The following is a 19,160-nucleotide window of genomic DNA, read 5'->3' on the forward strand; positions in this document are numbered from 1 at the left end:
GAGATGATTTTTGTTTATGGTGTAAGATATGGATCAATAAAGCTTTAATTTGTACATCTCTTATCATGGGTGTAGTTGAGCATATTTTCATATGTTTAAATACAACTTGTATTTTTTTTTCTCATGAGCTCTTTGGTCAAGTCCTTTGCTTGAGGCTGCTAAGTTTGGCTATGCAGCTCATGGAAGTGGAAGGGTGAAATCCGGCAGCGCCCTGCTCACCTAGTCACACACACTGTGCAGGTTCTTTTTCTAATTCATCCTCAGGGAGACCCGTTCTTTACTTTGCACAAAGGCACAGTATAAGCTACCATAGGCATTGCCCTTGTGCATTTGTCTCTTGTATGGTAGGCCTTTTGCATATTTTGTAGGAGTTTTCTGTATTACGTAGCCCTTCATCACTGTGGTGTGAATATATTTTTTCCCCATATTGTCATTTTTTCACTGTGTATATTTTTCACTATATATATTTCACTATCAGAATTATTTTTTTGTAGAGTCAAATATATCGGTCTTTTCTATTGTGGGCTCTGAGTTTTGTGTCACACCCAGAAAGCTTCCCTACTCTATTTATTTGTTTAATTACTTTATGTTTTCTTCTAATTCAACCCTGCCTTGACACCCCCCACAATGTTATTTATGAAAATCAAATAAGGGAATCAATGGGTAAGTGCTTTGAGAATTACCCAATGATTGCAAGTTGCGCAGTAAACTGAAAGGTGCTGGAAAGCGCCTGCAGTAGGAGGGGCTGAGTGATGCATACTCACACCATCTTGTGACCCACCTGGTAATGGGTCATCAGAGATCGCCCTTCTGGCTGAGATCAGCCCTAAGTTGGGAAGCACAAGTATTCTAAGAATACAGGGAGGGTGAAGCTGCTATCCTGAGTAGAGTGTCTAATAAAACAGGATGTCCTGGGACTCTCTTAAAATAGGAAGGTCAAAATGCTTTTGCTATTGAGTAATTTAAGAAGTCATTTGTCCATTTAACAGCTATTTACTGAGTGCCTTACTAAAGATCGGAAATAAGAAACTCCATCTCTGCCCTCAAGTTTAGAGTAGGGTGCTCGATTTGGCAGCACATATACTAAAATTGGAACGATACAGAGAAGATTAGCATGACCACTGCACAAGAATGACATGCAAATTTGTAAAGTGTTCCATATTTTTAAGAATGAAATCTTGCCATTTGCAACAACATGGATGGAGCTAGAGAGTATTATGTTGAGCGAAATAAGTCAGAGAAAGACAAATACCATATGATTTCACTCGTATGTGGAATTTAAGAAACAAAACAAATGAACAAAGGGGAAAAAAGAGAGGAAGGCAAACCAAGAAACAGACTCTTAACTATAGAGAACAAACTGATGGTTACCAGAGGGGAGGTGGGTGGGGCGATGGGTGAAATATGTGAAGGGTATTAAGAGTATACTTACCGCGATAAGCACGGAGTAATATATAGAGTGGCTGATGTATATTGTACATCTGAAACTAATATTATACTGTATGTTAACTAACTGGAATTTAAATAAAAACTTAAAATGAAGTTTAGAGTAGGGAATCCAGTGCACCCCTAGAGCAGGGAAAACAATGCTAGCTGCCATTTCTGGAAGACCTAATATAAGCCAGGGACAGTGGTGGTCTACATATTATCTAATTTAATACAAGCAATCCTCTTGAGGGTAGATCATATTATCTTTGATAACAATGAGGAAATTAACAATGAAAAGGGTAAGGAAGTTTGTCCAAGGTCACACATATAGTAAATGCAAGAGTTAAAATTGAAATCCAGGTCTGCCTGCACTCCAAAGCTTATATTCATTTCTCCACAATAATAAGGCAGGAGTAATCCTTTTACCAAAGGAATATTTATTGAGCATCTCTTTTTGTTCCAGACATCGTTCTGAGTGCTAGTAATGTAAGAGAGAAAAAAACAAAGTCCCTGTTTTGTGGGGCTCATGCTCTATTGGAGAAAGACATTAAACACAATAAATTTTCAGTATGTCAGATGGTAAGTACTGTGAAGAAAAATTAGGCAAGATAGGAAGGATGTGGGAAAGAGAATTGCTATTTTAAATAAAATCGTCAGAGAAGGCTCTGATAATATGAAGTTTGAGCAGAGACCTAAGGGAAGGGCAGAAGTAAGAGATGGGACTGGCATAAAAGAGCTTCCTCTGTTACCTGCTTGTGGGTTCAGTCTGGAAAAGAGAGGAAGAAATGGGGGTGCAGGTATTGGGCTCCGAGTTAGAAGATCTGAGCTTTATTGATTGATTGATTAGCAATTTTTTTCCGCCTCTGAACTGAAATTCCCTTTCCTGTAGACAGGAATAACATTCCTTGCCCAGCTTCCCCACATGCAGCTGTCATGAGATTCAATGGGACAACCCACGTGAAAACCCTTAGAAAATAACACAAGTGAGAAAGCAAGACTAGGAGTTAGCTTTTCAACAGAAAGGAAGTCTGTGTAGGAAAATAAAGAGAATTGCTGTTACAGGTGTACTGGTTACCCTAGACATCTTTTTTGAAAAGCTGTCCCAGGCTAAAAAAGAGAAATAGGCTAAAAGAAATAAGCATACGTTTCATAATAGGCTTCTGCTGAAGATCCCCTGTTTAACTTGCAGTAGTCAGAAACTGCGTCGCATATTTTAACTAAACTTGGCAGGAGGCGCTGGGATTCTAACCTTAATTCTAATCTCCACGTTCTTACCCAGGCATTTCCCCTCTTACCACGCCCCCTCACTCGAACTCCATTTCCCAATATGCATCAGGCTCCTCTAAGTCGTCTGTCATTGTGACGTATGTTCCACAGCTTTCTGGGAAATGTAGTTTATTTGTTCTCCAGTTGCGGAAAAATCTAAGGCTGTGGACTACCACTCCCGTGAAGTAGTGCGGTATCCCACCGCGTTCGCGGCGCCTTCGAACGCGCCGCGGCAGCCATGTTGGACGCGGCCAGCGCAGGGGCCGGCACCAGGGGGTTATCTAAGCGGCTGTCACGATGCTGGGGTTCCTGGTGTTGAGGAGAACAGCGCTGGCGCCGCGGCTCCTCCTCCATCAGCTTAGGTCCCCGTCGCTCCGGAGTCATGGAAGTGCCTCCAGCCAGAGTGTGACCACCGCGGGCCGCGGGGAGCCGCAGTGGCTGAGGGCGGCCGTCGGGGGGCGCCCTGGAACATCGTTGGCCTTCCACCCCCGAGAAGGGGCAGCCACATGGGGGCGCCAGGGAGGACGCACCGAGACCCAGTGCCTCGTAGCCGCAACATGGGGACGCCTTCCTAGCCCAGAAGAAACACTCCCGGGACAGGACAGCTGGAACGGGGTCCCCAAGAGGGCCGGACTGAGCATGTGGGCCCTGGCCACGGCGCTAGTGGTTCACTGTTACAGCAAGAGCCCGTCCAACAAGGGTGATTATCGGGGCAGTCTGGGTTCGAGGAAGATAGAGGCGGGAGGAGTGACCTGACTCCGTTATCTTTGGAGGGCGGGAGTTGCTTATAGATTCAGAGCAGCAGAGCTTCAGTCCTGGAAGGACTCAGACATCGTCTGGTCACTGGGGCAGGGTGGTGAACTGGAGAGCTCAGTGCCTCTGAGTTGTATCACTTCCTATCATAGGTCACCTCCCTTCTTTGGGCGCTGCTTTGTCCATCTGTACGATGGAGACATTGAATGATACATCTAAAATTAGAGCATCGTCCTTTTATGTCCTAATATTCTGCCTGGTCCAGTTCTTCTCTTAAGAGGTCTCCAGGAAACCACCGTGTGTTCTAACGGTAACTACTAGATAGTTCAGAGAAGTTTTCCCGGCGGAAGGTGGCCTAAGAAAGGAAGTAGGAACTTGGTTTCAGTACCAGCGTTGCCACTGTTCACCCCTTGCTCCTCTCTGGTTTCACGTCCCCCCCCCCTTACACAGTAAAGAATGATTTCTCAGTACTCTTACAGTGCTGTTATTTTGAGTCTTGGAGTTCAGCAGTCTGGGTCTGCCCATCAGAGTCCCCGGGGTTTTGTTGTCCCTGGTCTCAGGTGTGAGGTGATCTTGTCAAGCCATGCAGTTGGCAGGAGAAGAAAAACAAGGAAGTTGGATCCTTAGAGACCCAAAAGCAACCATGGGGGCTGGCTGACCCAGCTTGCCATCTCACCTGGGTGCAAGGAGTTGAGCAGGGACTGGGAGAGCAGGCAGCCAGACTTCTGGCCTGCATGAGTCCAACCACTCAGGTTCTCAGTAGTTCCTCAGGGGGTAAAGCTGGAAGCATGGTGTTCATAGGTTTCATGCATCCCAAGCTCTCAGACTTGGGAGCAAGAATGGGGACTACCTTGAACTAAGTTTATTTAGCAGGATGTGGCCAGCTGTAAAGGAAGGGTCCTGAATTGGGAGTAAGGACCTCTGGGATCTTGTTCTGGTTCTACCTGTAACTCCCATTGTGACTTTGGACTCTTGCTTCTCATCCTCACTGGCCCTGTTTCCTCATCTACAAAATGAGGATGTTGAAATAGAGACTATAAGGGCTCTTCTAGCTTAGGCATGCTATAATTCTATAACTTTGAGCATTTTTTGAATACTCTCTGTGAGCCCAATTTTGGGAGGTGTGGAACTCCTAGCAGCACAAAGTCATTTAAGGAGACAGTTCAGGCAGTTAGGCCGATGGGTCTGGTAAGTGGTATGACAATGTGTTGTTGGGGGATTCGAGGGCCAGCAGGGTCAGGATGGGTAAGATACTCAGCAGGATGAGGCAAGAGATGAAAAGGAGTGACATTGTGAGCTCCATGAGAGCGAGGAATGCAGCTTATCTTTTTTTCAGGTTGATACGAGTTCCTTTCCCTAATACTTTCACATTGTTTGTCCACCATAGCATCTGGAACGTAGTAGGTACTCCGTAAATGTGTCTTGAGTTGGATTGTATTGCATGCAAAGACTTCATGGATATGGGGGTCACAAGTCAGCATGGTGTGTGCAGGGGCTGGCAGGTTAGCCAGCCTGATTGGAGGACAGGGGGTCTTTGGAATGAGGTGAGAGCAGATGGAGTGGGGCCTGGATGTCAGGAGGGTTTTTGGAGGGTTTGGAATTTCTCCCATGGGCAGTGGAGAGCCACGGAAAGTTCATGAGCAGGGAATGTCCTGAGGCTAGTATGCTTAGATGAATTGGGGGAGGGGTCCAAGGTCTTGCCTTAGAGGTTCCTGGGGGCACCAATATGGACTTTGTCTACTTTCTAAAGTAAGTAATGACCAAAACCATGATCACTTCCAACCCTTCAGACTTTGCTAGCCTATGCTGTACCCTGATTTGGAGTTAAAAGCTCAGGCCCTCCATATGGTGCAGTAGAAACTACCCTGTAGGAGCCGGGAGGCCCTGACTCTCAGTTCCTTCTCATTCCCCCTGTGACCTTGCAGAAGCCACTTCTTTCTGCAGAATGAGGGAAGAGTGGTTACAGTGATCTCTGAGGAAGCTTTGTTCCCCTTCCAACTGAGGGCTGTCTGAGCATCCCTGGATGTGTGCTTAGAGAACCATGGGGGAAGATAACCAGGAAAGACCTCTCCCTGGACTCTAGGCTGGCAGGTGGGGTGGAGACACTAATGTTTGAACCACAGATCTGGTTTGTGTATGCATGACAAGGTGGCTGTCTTATCCCTGGAAACTGAGGCTCAGGAGGTTAGATAAGTTGGCCAGCTCATACAGCATGTAAGTGGCAGAATTGGGGTGGGAGCCCAGGTCTGTCTGTCTCCATATCCTGCTCTTTCTACCCTACTGCCGTGCCTCCTCTCATGTTTTGCTGGGTGAGTCTCTTGGCTGGACTGAGAACTCCCTGAGGCAGGGCTGGGTATGAGTCTCTCCAGTGTTCAACAATGGAGCTCAGAACCATGCTGGGCACATAGGGCTCCATGACCATTTGAAAAAATCTTGCCTCTACTATTAATAGTTTTTCTGAGTCACGAAGTTTTTCTTTGTGGCCACAAGGTGGTGCCAACAGCCTGCAGACTGCTCAGGCCAGGCCAGGCTTAGCATTGCTTTTCTGCTAGGTGTTTGCTAAGGGATTGCAACACTCTGCTTTGGGTCTCCCTTTGCTGAGCTTGGCACCGAGGAGTTGGCATGTTTTTCAACCATCATTTCATCTCCTTGGAATCCTCGTGAGGCTTGCCAGGGCAAGGATTATTGCATCTACTTTATAGTCATGGAAGCTGGAGTTGAGAGGGAAAGGGGCTGCCACAGCCCAGGGAGTAGGGGGCAGATGGTTGGGCCTCCTGGCTCCTGGTCAAGGCTCTTAACTGAGGAGCCCACACCCCTGCCTGTTCCTCTGTGCAGGGTTGGTGACTTTTGACATGAGATTCAAAACTACGCTGAGAAATCAGTGTTGGGGGAGAAAGTGGGATGAGGTAGGGGGATGACTAGTAACAATGACAGCCATGTGAAACATATTAGTCTGAGCTTTCTAGCTAATGAAGAGTGAAGGGATTCACATATCACGCATTTGCCATAGGCAGCACATGGTTGCTAACACTTTACCTGGATCACCTGTATGATAAGAGTTACAAGTTTGGGCTCTGTAATGGATGTGGAAGATAGGTTAACAGTGCCTACCATGTAGGCAGGGGATGATTAGCTTTCTCTTTACATGCCTTGGCATCATTTCCTTCGTTAAAGCCCATGTTTCCTTCCTTTTATTTATTTATTTTTGGGGGGGGAGGGGCAGAGGGAGAGGGAGAGAGAAACCCAAGCAGACTCCACACTCAGCATGGAGCCCAGTGCAGGGCTTGATCTCAGGACCCTGAAATCTTGACTCTGGCCAAAACCAAGAGTCAGACGATTAACTCACTGCACCAACCAGGCACCCCAAAGCCCATGTTTCTGAAGTTCTTCCATTTCCATTGTTTTACTGGGCCCTCCATACAGTTAGCTCTGAGGGTAGGTCCTGACCAGGGATCTGACAAGTGCCCCCTTTCTTTTCAGATGCAGCCCTGATGGAAGCTGCTCGCACCAACAATGTCCAAGAAGTCAGCAGGTGAGTGTCGATCCCCAGGACTTGCTCTCCCCTACAGGAGGGCCTGAGCTGGGTGAACCCCTTGCTCCAGTGATGACTGCCTTGGAGGAAATCCTCACACTCATCTGGAAAGTGAACCCTGTAACTTCCCTATAGTCACAGTCACCTGGGCTGCCTTGGCCCAGGTCAACCCTTAGATTTTTTAAGGTGGGGAGTCAGCCCTGTGTCTCCTTTTTTCTTGACCCCAAACATCTCTGGATCCTTCCACTGTCTTATTCTTAGCAGGGCATGGTTTAGAGTCCCTTCCACATCCTGCGGGTTCTTTACTGAATCTTCCAATTTGTTCTTACATGTTTGTGGAACTGGCCATGTGTTATTGCTTGCTGCCTGGATGGGGTACAGGTGGGCACCCATGGAAAGGTTTGGGGATTTGGGAGGGAGCTGGAAGAAGCCTTTCTGTCGGGTCTTCTGGGGCTAGAAAGATCTTCCTGAAGGGCTGGGGTGCACATACTGGGCTCCTGCTCAGGGGCTGAGTGCATTCTTCCAGCCTGCCTGGCTCAGCTGGGCCCCTTAGGACCACTGGCAGGTTGGAACTGAGGTTTGTTCTGGGCAGGGACAGGACTCAGGCTGAGGCTCAGCCTGGTGCCGGGGCTGGGCAGTCTGTGTCCAGGATAGATGCTCAGACTGGTGCCACCCCAGCACTTCAGTATGGGGCTGTTGGTTAGGGGCAGAGGTTTTATTCTTGGTGAAACTAGTGGCCTGCGCTGGGCTTCATCTTGGCCTTTTTTGGCCCTTTGTATAAAGCGAGGTGGCCCCAGGATACCCCCCTTCCCTGCTACCATGTCCACATATTAGACAGGAAGTCCTGTGTTTGGGGTGGCTACCCCTGCATTCAGTGCCACACTCTCGGTGCTCCTTCTCACTCCAGCTGCCTGAACATATAAGAAAGTGTTGAAAGTCAGCTGCAGCCCCCACCAAGACTTACTGCTTTGATTCCCTTTCATTTTATCTGCAGCATTATTATTGATTCTCAGGGGTGCTTTTGAGTATTAATGTTCAAGGCTTAGTTTTTAATAAACCACTTTTGGAAGTGTGGGCTGGGAGTTGTTTCGTAGCCAAATAAATACGATGGAGCAATAGTTTAATAAACATGCGACGATGCATCTTAAAAACCAAGCACAGATGTCGGCTTGTTGTTATAAGAGCCATTCATAACTGCCGGCTGTGCGTGGCATCTTCATTTCCCCAGAAACAGCTGAGCCGCGCTTCCCTCTGCTGCAGTACAAGGGAGTGAGGGGGCAAAACTGGCTGTGCCCGCCCCCCCCCAGGCCTTTGCTGACCCTCAAGCCACCTGTCAGTGATCGGTCAGCCCTCCTGCTGAGGACTGCCAGGCTGCTGCTTAGCTCTGGCAACCCAGTTTAGGTGGTGTATTTGCAAAGCAGCAATGCCGTGAATCCACTGATCCGTCACCCAGGGGAGGCTGAGTTTACCCTATTCCATTAAGCCCCTGAGTGTTGATTATTTTAGCTCTCTCAAAAAAAACGTTTTTCTAATAGCAATTAAACACTCGTCAAAAGAATGCAGGAAGTGATTGAATTTCTGATGTGTGTGATGCAGAACATTGCTTCTTGCCTGTGTGGCTCGCATTTGTAAGGGCCTTTCCTGTGTGTCTCCAGTCTCTAGCTGCTTTTCTCCTGCCTCCAGTTGCCTCATCTCTTTTGGTCATGATGACTCAGAGTCTCCCTTCACCCCTTGTAAGGGAGTCAGAGGTGAGCGAGGCACAGAGCCTGACTTTCAGCACAGCAGTCTTACCCCTACTCTTCTGACCTCCTGCGTCCCCCTGTGCCCCCCCACTCTGAAGCAAAGAGTAGGGAACAGCAAAGACGGGACAGGAGCTGCTGGCTGGCTGCTGGGCCCGGTGTCCTGTGGGTGCTGCTGAGGTGTACTGCCCTGCAGGGGGTGGGGAAGGAGGGCAGCTGGCTTGAGAGAAGCCAGTGTGCAGGGCTTAGAAAGCCCATGGTGAGGAGTCTAGGATGCTTATCCTATAAGCACTGGGGAGACATGGAAGGTTTTTGAGCAGGGGAGTGACTCAGTTAGGATCATTCAGAAGGGTGAAGAATAAACAAGTGAGGAGAGGCTGTTTCAATAAGACAAATTCAAGGTGATAAAGGCCTGAATTAGGAACCCCCTCCTCACCCAAAAGACTTCCTGCTTATGCATGAATGGGTAGGCCTCTGCTGGAAGGTACTGGAGATGGGCCGTGACCCAGGCTCTGGTCTCGAGGAAACAGACATGTAACCTATCAACTATAGTTTTTCCTGCTAATAGAGCTAGGTCTAGAGGTGGAGGTGGGGAGAGCCTGGCCATCCTTGCTAAAAGAACAGTTTTGGGTTTTTTTTAAGATTCTATTTATTTATTTGAGACAGAATGAGAGAGAGAGAGAGCACATGAGAGGGGGGAGGGTCAGAGGAAGAAGCAGGCTCGCCGCCGAGCAGGGAGCCCGATGCGGGACTCGATCCCGGGACTCTAGGATCATGACCTGAGCCGAAGGCAGTCGCTTAACCAACTGAGCCACCCAGGCGCCCCTAAAAGAACAGTTCTTTTGAATTCCTACAGCTGGTGTTTATTCAGCTTTTCTATGCCCTAGACTCTGCATAGGTGCTTCATGCCGCTCTTAGGTTCTTCCTGTGTATCCTGCTTTTAGCTCCGTCCAACAGACCTGCCTATGGCAGGATAGAGTCCCATTCTCAATTTTTAAAAACCCCTTAAACATAGTTTATACATGGTTAGGTCACCAAGTGTGTGATCAGTATCGTCTCTGATATCAGTATTTGGAATAAAACTCAGATCTGGTGAATAATACTGTCCTTTACTGTTCTTTCCCCATTGCCCTTCTGAGGCTCTGTGCATCTCTGCCTTGATGTCCCCCAACCTTCCTTAGCCCTAGAGCCTTGGGAAAGCTCTGGATAGTGAAGGGCAGCAGCCTGAGGTTCTTCTGCTCAGAGAGGAAGTGCTTCATCCTCCTCTTTAAGGATGCTGTGGAATCTGAAGTTCGTAGGTCCTGGGTATGAGCCCTCTACACAGACCACCCCCTCTACTCAGTGCTCATTACCCTCTGCTTAAATCCTTCCAGACTCAGCTCAAGTGCTACAGCCCTTTTGAAGCCTTCCTTGACTCCTCCCACCTGGCTGTGATCTCCCCTTGCTTTGCCCCACATCTCCCTTCTGGTCTGGGAGGGTATGAAAGTCATCTGACGGGGCGCCTGGGTGGCTCAGTTGTTAAACGTCTGCCTTCGGCTCAGGTCATGATCTCGGGGTCCTGGGATCGAGCCCCGCATCGGGCTCCTCGCTCTGCGGGAGGCCGCTTCTCCCTCTCCCACTCCCCCTGCTTGTGTTCCCTCTCTCGCTGTGTCTATCTCTGTCAAATGAATAAATAAAATCTTTAAAAAAAAAAAAAAAAGTCATCTGAAAAGGGCCATGCCAGCCTGCGGCAGGAGAGTGATCCTTGTCTAGAAGAGAAGTTGGAGGCTGGGTGAGAGAACTAGGGCTGACTGTCAGGACTGAGGAGGCACTCAGTCCATGAACAAGAAAAGCAGCAAGATTCACTGCTGCCCAAATCAGGAATCCTTATAGACAACCTTATGAGACGATCAAGCCAACAGCTCTGGACAGTCACCCTGATGTAGAGGCACTGTTGACCTGCTTTATGTGGTGCTCGCTAACCGTGTGTGGCGTGAGCCTGCCTGGCTAGAGGGGACAAGGCAGGATCTGCCACTCGCCACATTCTGTTCTTGATATTAAGAAGGTTGTGAGCTAGACTTCACCTTAAACCACTGGATTGTGTGCCTCCCCAGGGCAGGGACAGGTCTGTTTCCCCACATCTTATACTCTATTCCCCAGCACAACAGAATTTGGGGAAAGTTGCTTTTTACTGACTTCTCAGCAAACTTGAAGCAGACAGTCCAGAGTCTTATTTCCATACGTCCATTGGCTATATTAGAGGAAGGCTGGGTCCTTTCCTCTTCCCTTCCTTATCTCCTCCTTTCTCCCTGTGTGGCAGCCATTTCCCTCCTCCTCCCCCAAGGCACTTAAACCTTGTTAGTGTGTTCAGCTCTGACAACTCAGGAGTGGAAGCCCTGTCCTGGGGCCCCTGTCCCACCTGTCCGCATCATGAGCAGGTGGCCCTACTCCTGGGCTCAGCCCATACCCAAGCCTGGCTTCTGGATGCAGGAATCACTCACCCGAAACCTAGGGCATAGGGCAGATTGAAGGCACATCTGTCCAGGCTTGGGCTGAGCCATGTGAGGAGCTATCAGGGCTGGGAGAAGTGAGGCCTCCTATTCTCCCAATGGAGATCACATTTCCTTCAGAACAAACTTGAGTGAAAGACAACACCCCTACCCATTTCCCTTCTCCCAGCAGGGAGTTGGGCCTCTTTGCTGAGTGCATAGCTCAGTTGTTCATCAGCCCAAACGTTCTCTAAAGAAGGAACCCTGGTGATATCAATCTTGAACCTCACACTGCCTGCCCTTTCCAGGATTCATTTGATCATTTGACAAAATTTACTGAGCACCTGTCATATGCTGGGTCCTATGCTTGGCACAAGGGACCCCTGACCATGCATGATTCCTGCCCTTAATGCAGGAGACTGGGGAAGACTGTGGCAACATAGCGTGATCAGTGCTGTGAGACAGGAGCCCAGAAGATGCCCCTAACCAACCTGGGAGACCAGAGAAAGCATCCTAGAGGAAATGGCTTTAAATACCAGTAGGGCTTGGGAAATAGAAGGGGAAGGCATTCCAGGCAAAGGGGACCGCATGAGTGGTAGCACTGAGGCAAGAAACAGCCTAGGGTGTGTGGTGGGGCGGGGGAATTATATATTGTTTGGTGTTGTTTGATCACAGTTTGAGGTCAGGAGGAACTGGAGAGAGGGAGAGACCTGGCCGTGGAGGGCATTGTCTATTTGTCCCTCAGTCATTCATCTGTCCGGCCTGTCTTCTGTGCCTAGCCCTGAGCTGAATTTATGTTGGTGGCAACACCATGAGGAAGGAGAAGCAATCACTGCCCTGGAGGAGCTCATTAACTCCCTTCCTAGGGGAGGATGGGGCACATGAGTCAAAATTGAGAACCAGCAAAACAAGGCACATGTTGCCTAACTTCTATGAGCTTAGGTAACATGGAGATAATACCTATAACCCATAGAGTTGTAGAGTATTTATTAATAGCAGAAATAATACTTCATTTGACCAAGGTTTGTGAGTGCTTATTAGGGACTAGGCTTTGGGCTGAATGCTGGAAATGCAGTGGTGAACAAGATTGACACAGTCCCTGTCCTCTTGGTACTTGTAGTCTAACTGGGAGCAGGACTAATTATGCAGACATAATTTTGTACTTCAAAGTGAAGTGCAGTGTCTTTTCAACAAATGGTGCTGGGACAACTGGATATCGACATGCAAAAAAATGCAGTTGGAGCCCTACCTCACCTATACACAAAAATTAACTCAAAATGGATCATAGACCTAAATGTAAGAGCTAAAATTATAAAACTCTTAAAACGTAGGAGTAAATCTTTGTGACCTTGGGTTAGGCAAAGCCATCTTAAATATAGCATCAAAAGCACAAGAAAACAGAGAAAAAGATAGATAAATTGGACTTCATCAAAACTGAAAACTGTGTTCAAAGGACACCTTCAAGAAAGTGAAAAAGACTCTGCCGCAGAATGGGAGAACATATTTGCAAATCATATATCTGATAAGAGATTTGTACCCAGTATATATAAAGAAATCTTTAACTCATCAATAAAAAGATAACCAAACTTAAAAATGGACGAAGAATCTGAATAGATATTTTCTAAAGATATTCAAATGAGCACATGATATTCAGTATACACACGTAAAGATGCTTAACATCATTATTTATTAGGAAAATGCTAATCAAAACCACAATGAGATACCACTTCACACCTATTAGGATGGCTGTAAGCAGAAAGATAATAGCAAGTGTTCGTTGGATGTGGAGAAATTGGAACCCTCACGTATTGCTGGTGTGGATGTGAAATGGTGGAACTATGGAAAGGGTTGGCATTTCCTCAGTTTGTTAAACATAGATTACCTTATGACCCAGCAAGTCTACTCCTAGGTACATAACCCAGAGAAAAGAAGACATGAACATGAATCTTCATAGCATTGTTACTCATAATACCCCAAAGAGGAAAACAACCCCCAAGTCCAGAAATGGCTGAATGGATAAGTAAAAATATGGTATAGCTACAGAGCATAATATTATTCATCAGCACAAAGGAATGAAGTATTGCTATATGCTATGACATCAGTGAACCTTGAAAGCATTATTCTAACTGAAAGAAGTCAGAAAAAAGACCACATATCATATGATTCAATTTATATAAAGTGTCCAGAATAGACAAATCCATAGAGACAGAAAATAATTATTGCCAAGGACTGGAGAGGTTGGTGTTGGGAGGGAATAGGGAGTGACTGCTAATGCGTCCAGAGTTTCTTTTGGGGATGATGAAACTGTTCTGGAGTTAGTAGTGAGGATTGTACAACTCTGAATATACTAAAAATGATAGAGTTGTACACTTTTAATGGGTGGATTGTATGGTATGTGAATTATATCTTCAGACTTGTTTAAAAAGGGATTTACAAGGCACTTGGGAATCTAACCTTGGATCTAGGAGGAGTGGAGGAGAGGGTATGTATCAGTAAGGGAAAGCACTGGAGTACATGAGATTGAAGTGAGCTCTGAATGATGAAGAGAAAGGCGGAATTAGATTCGGTTGGAGGGAACAGTAGGGTGGAAGCCCCTAAGTCAAGAACAGATGTGAAGAAATCAAGCAATTGAGAGAAGGCCAATCTGACCGGACTCTAGAGAGCAAGGGCACAGTGACATGAACTGAAGCTGGAGAGTTAAGCGAGGACCATACCACACTGGGTCTGTAGGCCATGGTGATTTTTATTTTTACTAAGATCGGGGGGCAACCACTAAAGAATTTTAAGCCTGTGTGCTCATGCGTGTGTGTGTGTGTGTGTGTGTGTGAGAGAGAGAGAGAGAGAGAGAGCGTGAGCTTGAATGAGAGAAAGACCTGGTGACATGATCTAGATCTGCATTGTAAAAGATCTCTCTAGTTGCTCCACAGAGAACAGATTTATAGAGAGCCATGGAGGATGCAGGAAGACTGGTTCAAAGCGACTGGAATAGTCGGAATAGTCTAGAAAGGAGGTTGATGGCAGATGATGACTTGACTAAGATGTCAGCAGAGATGGAGGAAGTAAGCTAGACAGGACTGGGTAGTGGTTAGAGCAGTATCAGTGCCTGATACGTCGTATGTACTAATAAGTGAATGTTGAATGAATGAACAGAATTGGATATCACTGATTAGGGAGAAGAAGGTGTTAAGAATGAATTTCAGCTGTGTAGATTCTGTTCCCTGAGATGAAAGTGCTAGACGAGAACTAGGTTGGGGGGAAAAGATTATGAACTAGGTTTTAAACTTGCTAAATTTAACATGCTAGTGAGATACTCAAAGATGTCAACTAGGCAGTTGAATGTATGCGTCATTCTGACTCTTCCCTCTGTATATACCATGTTGCCTCTCAAAAAAAAATCTCAGTGATCACTTTAGAGATTTTTTTAAGATTTATTTATTTATCTATTTGACAGAGAGAGACAGAGAGAGAGAGAGCTTGCAGAAGCAGGAGGAGCGGCAGGCAGAGGGAGAAACAGGCTCCCCATGGAGCAGGGAACCCGATGCAGGGCTCCATCCCAGGACCCTGGGATCATGACCTGAGCCAAAGGCAGCCACTAAACTGACTGAGACACCCCAGGCTCCCCTAGAGATTGTTTTGTTATCTTGTTTTGGTTTCTGGTTTCATGGTTTTAGAAAATCAAGGAATATCAGCTCAGACTTGTTTACTAGATGCCTTTGGAAAAAAGTCTGATTTGGTTTACAGTTCAGGAAAGAAGAAAGGGTTAGATTTTGTTGAGAGTTAAACACATTTATTCTAGCTTTATGTTGATTGCTTAGTTTGGTTCTTGTCCCTGGATGCCCCAGTTTGCGGCTTGAGGCACTTGCTGTCCCTGTGCCAGGACTGAGGTGTCCAGAATGTGCTCAGCTACAGCATAGGTAAATGTTCTGCACATTGATCCAGGGATTTTATCTAATTAACAGAAACCCTGGCTGGTAAATACATTTGGCTGTCTCAGGTTCTCAGAGAGGCTGTTTATTGATTGTTGTATCATTTTGGCTGGATGGGAAGATATTAATGATGGCATCAGAGCAACCAAACATCCAGCTCTCTTAACCAGTAAATATTTAAATGTCTTTGTGGTTTACAGTAGATTGAAACATAAGTTTTATTCTAGACCAAAGGTCAAGTCCTAACTGGCATCACTCTTCTAATTTGATGCTTGTTGTGAGAGCTCCTTCAGATGATCACACTGGTTTTTGAATGCTACGGTGTAACACTCATGGGCTTTTTAAATACTGGGATGTTGGGCGCCTGAGTGGCTCAGTCGTTAAGCGTCTGCCTTCGGCTCAGGCCATGATCCCACGGTCCTGGGATCGAGTCCCACATCGGGCTCCCTGCTCAGCGGGAAGCCTGCTCTCCCTCTCCCACTCCCACTGCTTGTGTTCCTGCTCTCGCTCTCTGTCTCTGTCAAATAAATAAATAAAATCTTTTAAAAAAAATAAATAAATACTGGGATGTTGGAAGGCAGTATAATGTTACAGAAAGAATACAAGATTTTTAGAATGAGCAGATCTGGGTTCCACTTCAAACTGGCTCTGGGACCCTTAATAAGTCATAGAACTTCCCTTTTTCAGTCTTAGTTTCCAAATCATGTTAATGGGGGTCCCACTGAGAACTTTGAAATACAGTTCCCAGTGTTTAGCTCTGTAGAGAAAACCGAGTCCCTTTGGAAAGGTCCAGATCACACGCTGAAACACCAGGCAAGCAGTTCTGCAGAGGTGTGTGACTGGGTCTCTGCTCTCTTGCTCCCTGGTGATGGAAGGTAATCGGGGAAGACTATATTGGCAGCTTAGTTTCTGAACTTCATAAGTAGGTGAGTTGTGGAAGCAGCTAGTCGACTGCACAGAAGCCCAGCAGAGTCAGGTGGTTGGCCAAGCACAGGAGCAGAGAACAGCTAAAGCCTATGGGGGTGACTTGTAGGGAGGAGGGATGTCCCTAAAAGGGAGCCCAGCCCTGGGATGGAGCCTCTAGTGTTGGCCCTACTGCTTCTTGGCTGTGTGGCCTTGGTCCCTTAACTGTGAATTTCATAGATAGCAGACCATTGTTGTTGTTCATTGCTGTTCATGTAGATAGTTAACAAGTACTTATTGAATATTGCATAAGTGTTTTGTAAATGGTAAAGAGGTAGGCAAATGTTAATAATTATTTACAGTTATAATAAACCTATAAACAGGGGAGCCTGGGTGGCTCAGTCGTTAAGCGTCTGCCTTCGGCTCAGGTCATGATCCCAGGGTCCTGGGATCGAGCCCCGCGTCGGGCTCCCTGCTCCGACTCCCACTCCCTCTGCTTGTGTTCCCTCTCTCTGTGTCTCTCTCTTTTACATCTGTCAAATAAATAAAATCTTTAAAAATAAATAAATAAACCTATAAACAGAGAACTGACCTCTCTTTGAAAAAATAATATAAAAATGGAGAATTACCTCTTTTATTCATTCAACAAATAGTGTCTACTATGTTATGGCACTTTGCTAGGCCCTGATGGAACAGTGATAAGCCAAAAATACTTACAGGCATCACTTCACAGAGCTTAAAGCCTACTTGGATGTTGAGATGTTGATTGTGCAAATGTAAAATTAAAGAAAGAAAGCAAAGAAAAGAAAAGAAATTACATCTGTGACAGATGCTGCAAGGGAGGGTAAAGAGAATCCTAGAGCCTCTAGTGGATTTCTTCTGGTCAAGGAAAGCTTCCCGGAGGAAGCTTGAGCTCTGGTGAAGAGTTAACTTAGGTGAAGAAGGGCAGAAGAGCTTTCCTGGCAGAAGGACCTTTTATTTACAAAGACCCAGTGGAGGGAGGAATGATGACAAGTGTGAAGGACTAAAAAGGGCAAGGGCGGGACGTGTGTGTGTGTATGTGTGTGTGCACGTGCATACGCGCCCTAGAATAAACGTTAGAGGCCATAGTGAGGAGCTTTGTCTTTATTCTAACAGTAGTGGTAACTGATTTAGTGGTGGTGGTGGTCGGGTTGTTGGGTGAGGTGATCAACAACCTTTCTGCTGATGGCTGAGAAACATCAGGAACTAATCTGAGTGTCACCAGCTTGTGTGTGCCGGGACCTTCTTTGGCACTGATCCAGCCACTGAGGCAGGGTAGGTCACAAAGCTGCAGTCCCCCGGGGTCCCGCAGCAGGGGCAGCTGTCAGGTTCTGTCCACGCAGCACTATTGCTGTGGCCCGAGTGCTGCTACTTAAAAACCCCAGCTCAGTCATGACCATAACACAAATCCTGTCAGCATGGCTAGAACCAGTTGGATTTTTTCCCAAGGAATTTTCCTAGAAACTGAGGGAGAGAAATCCAAGAATACTGAAAGTAGTCAAGCTAAATGTGCCACTGGGCTTATGATATTCACTTTAGCTTCTTGCCTCACAGTTCCTGCTCTGTCCCTGTCCTGTTTGAAAGCTTTCTCAGAAAATCTCACTTTTTTTTTAATCTCACTTTTGAACTTTGAGGTTCTTTTACATCCTAGTTCCTTCCCTCTTCTCCCTTCTGAGCAGGAGTCCCAGGTCCAGACTCCTCCTAAGGCAACAAGTGGTTCTCCCCTCTGACTCAATCAGTGGGTCTGTCAGAGGCTCTCCTATCGTTGGCAGGAATCCCAGTGGTAAGGACTTTGGAGTCTGAGAAAGCAAGGTTTGATTCCCAGCTGTGAGTCTGAGAAAACAAGGGTTGAATTCCAGCTGTGCCATTTGTCAGCTCTGTGACCTTGGGAAAGTTGCCTAACCTCTTCTAGCCTTAGATTCTTCCTCTGCAAAGTGACATGATGATTGACCTACCTCACCTCACACCTTTGCTGTGAGAAAATTAAATGAAACTGCTTAGTGCTATATGCCTAGCGCATACTGAATGCTCTGTGTATAGTAGGTTTTGTTACTAAATGTTACTAATTACACTGCCCCATAACTAGAAAAATAAATTAAGGTAATGGATAGAATTTTCTGAATATTAAGTTGTTACCCTGTATACATGTTTCTTAAGCTTTTAGTGTGAGCATTCAGAGACCTCCCAGACTAATGAACCCAAGGTAAATGAATAGTAAGTGGGGCAAAAAAAAAACACAGGCTGGGGCGCCTGGGTGGCTCAGTGGTTGCGACTGCCTTCGGCTCAGGTCATGATCCCAGAGTCCCAGGATGGAGTCCCACATAGGGCTGGCTCCCTGCTTGGCGGGGAGTCTGCTTCTCCCTCTGACCCTCTCCCCTCTCATGCTCTCTCTCACTCTCTCTCTCTCTCAAATAAATAAAATCATTAAAAAAAACAAAAAACACACAGGCTATCATGCTTAGTTTTACTCCTTTTTTTTTTAGAACTTAAATATATTCAGAATTTTATTTACTTTTTATAGGTTATTTTTAATGGCATAATTTTTCGTGCATATAATTTTTATATATACTGGTATGTGTAATATAAAATATTATATAATGATACTTTAATAATATTGTTAAATATTACTGATAGTGGCTGATGTTTACTGAATACCTCTTTTGAGGCAGGTATTATGTGAGGCTTTAATCACTAAATCCTCACAACTGTGCAAGTAATAATGGCCCCATTTCACAGACGGTGAAATAAATGCAGATTACTTGAGTAATTTGCCTGAAGTCCACTTGGAAGTGACATACCCCTTCATTTTACAGATGAGGAGGCCCGAGGCAGAGAGAGCCTTGCACTCTTCCAGGCTCCCTTTTCCTGTTCAGGAAGTGTTTTCTAGCTAGAGGGAGAACCACTTCTGTCTGCCTTCTGTCTTCCCCTCTGCTCTTCACCAACACCCCCCCGCCCTGCACCCCCACCAGTCAAGCCTGGCCTGCGCCTCCATACCGAGAACCCCGTTCCAGTCAAGACGTGGCTTCTTGCTGCCCCAGACCTGCAGCTTACTACTCCTACCTGGAAACTTTTGCAGTGCTTGCAGCTCCACCCCTGTCCTTCTGTCTATCTCCAATTCATGCTT

General features: G+C 46.3%; 1 protein-coding gene and 1 non-coding gene across 6 annotated transcripts in view; both read left to right on the forward strand.

Moving 5' to 3' along the window:
• Nucleotides 1-1,059: 1,059 nt before the first annotated feature.
• LOC123858048 (U6 spliceosomal RNA) lies at nucleotides 1,060-1,166 on the forward strand. Its single transcript, XR_006794017.1, has one exon. It is a non-coding gene; the product is annotated as a U6 spliceosomal RNA (small nuclear RNA).
• A 1,749-nt stretch (nucleotides 1,167-2,915) lies between these two features.
• Nucleotides 2,916-19,160, forward strand: part of CLPB (ClpB family mitochondrial disaggregase) — a 169,314-nt gene continuing 153,069 nt past the window's right edge. For 4 of the 5 annotated variants that reach the window (XM_045894361.3, XM_064576973.1, XM_045894365.3 and 1 more), the window contains exons 1-2: nucleotides 2,916-3,394; nucleotides 6,928-6,979. In XM_045894361.3, coding sequence (XP_045750317.1) covers nucleotides 2,992-3,394; nucleotides 6,928-6,979 — 455 coding nt within the window. In that variant the 5' untranslated portion in view covers nucleotides 2,916-2,991. The remainder of the gene's footprint in view (nucleotides 3,395-6,927; nucleotides 6,980-19,160) is intronic. The other variant, XM_045894364.3, reaches the window with a different exon arrangement.

Source organism: Mirounga angustirostris, unplaced genomic scaffold (genome assembly GCF_029215605.1).
Source record: "Mirounga angustirostris isolate CCGP_5_RB_7025 unplaced genomic scaffold, mMirAng1.0.hap1 SCAF_13, whole genome shotgun sequence".
NCBI classification, from domain to species: domain Eukaryota; kingdom Metazoa; phylum Chordata; class Mammalia; order Carnivora; family Phocidae; genus Mirounga; species Mirounga angustirostris.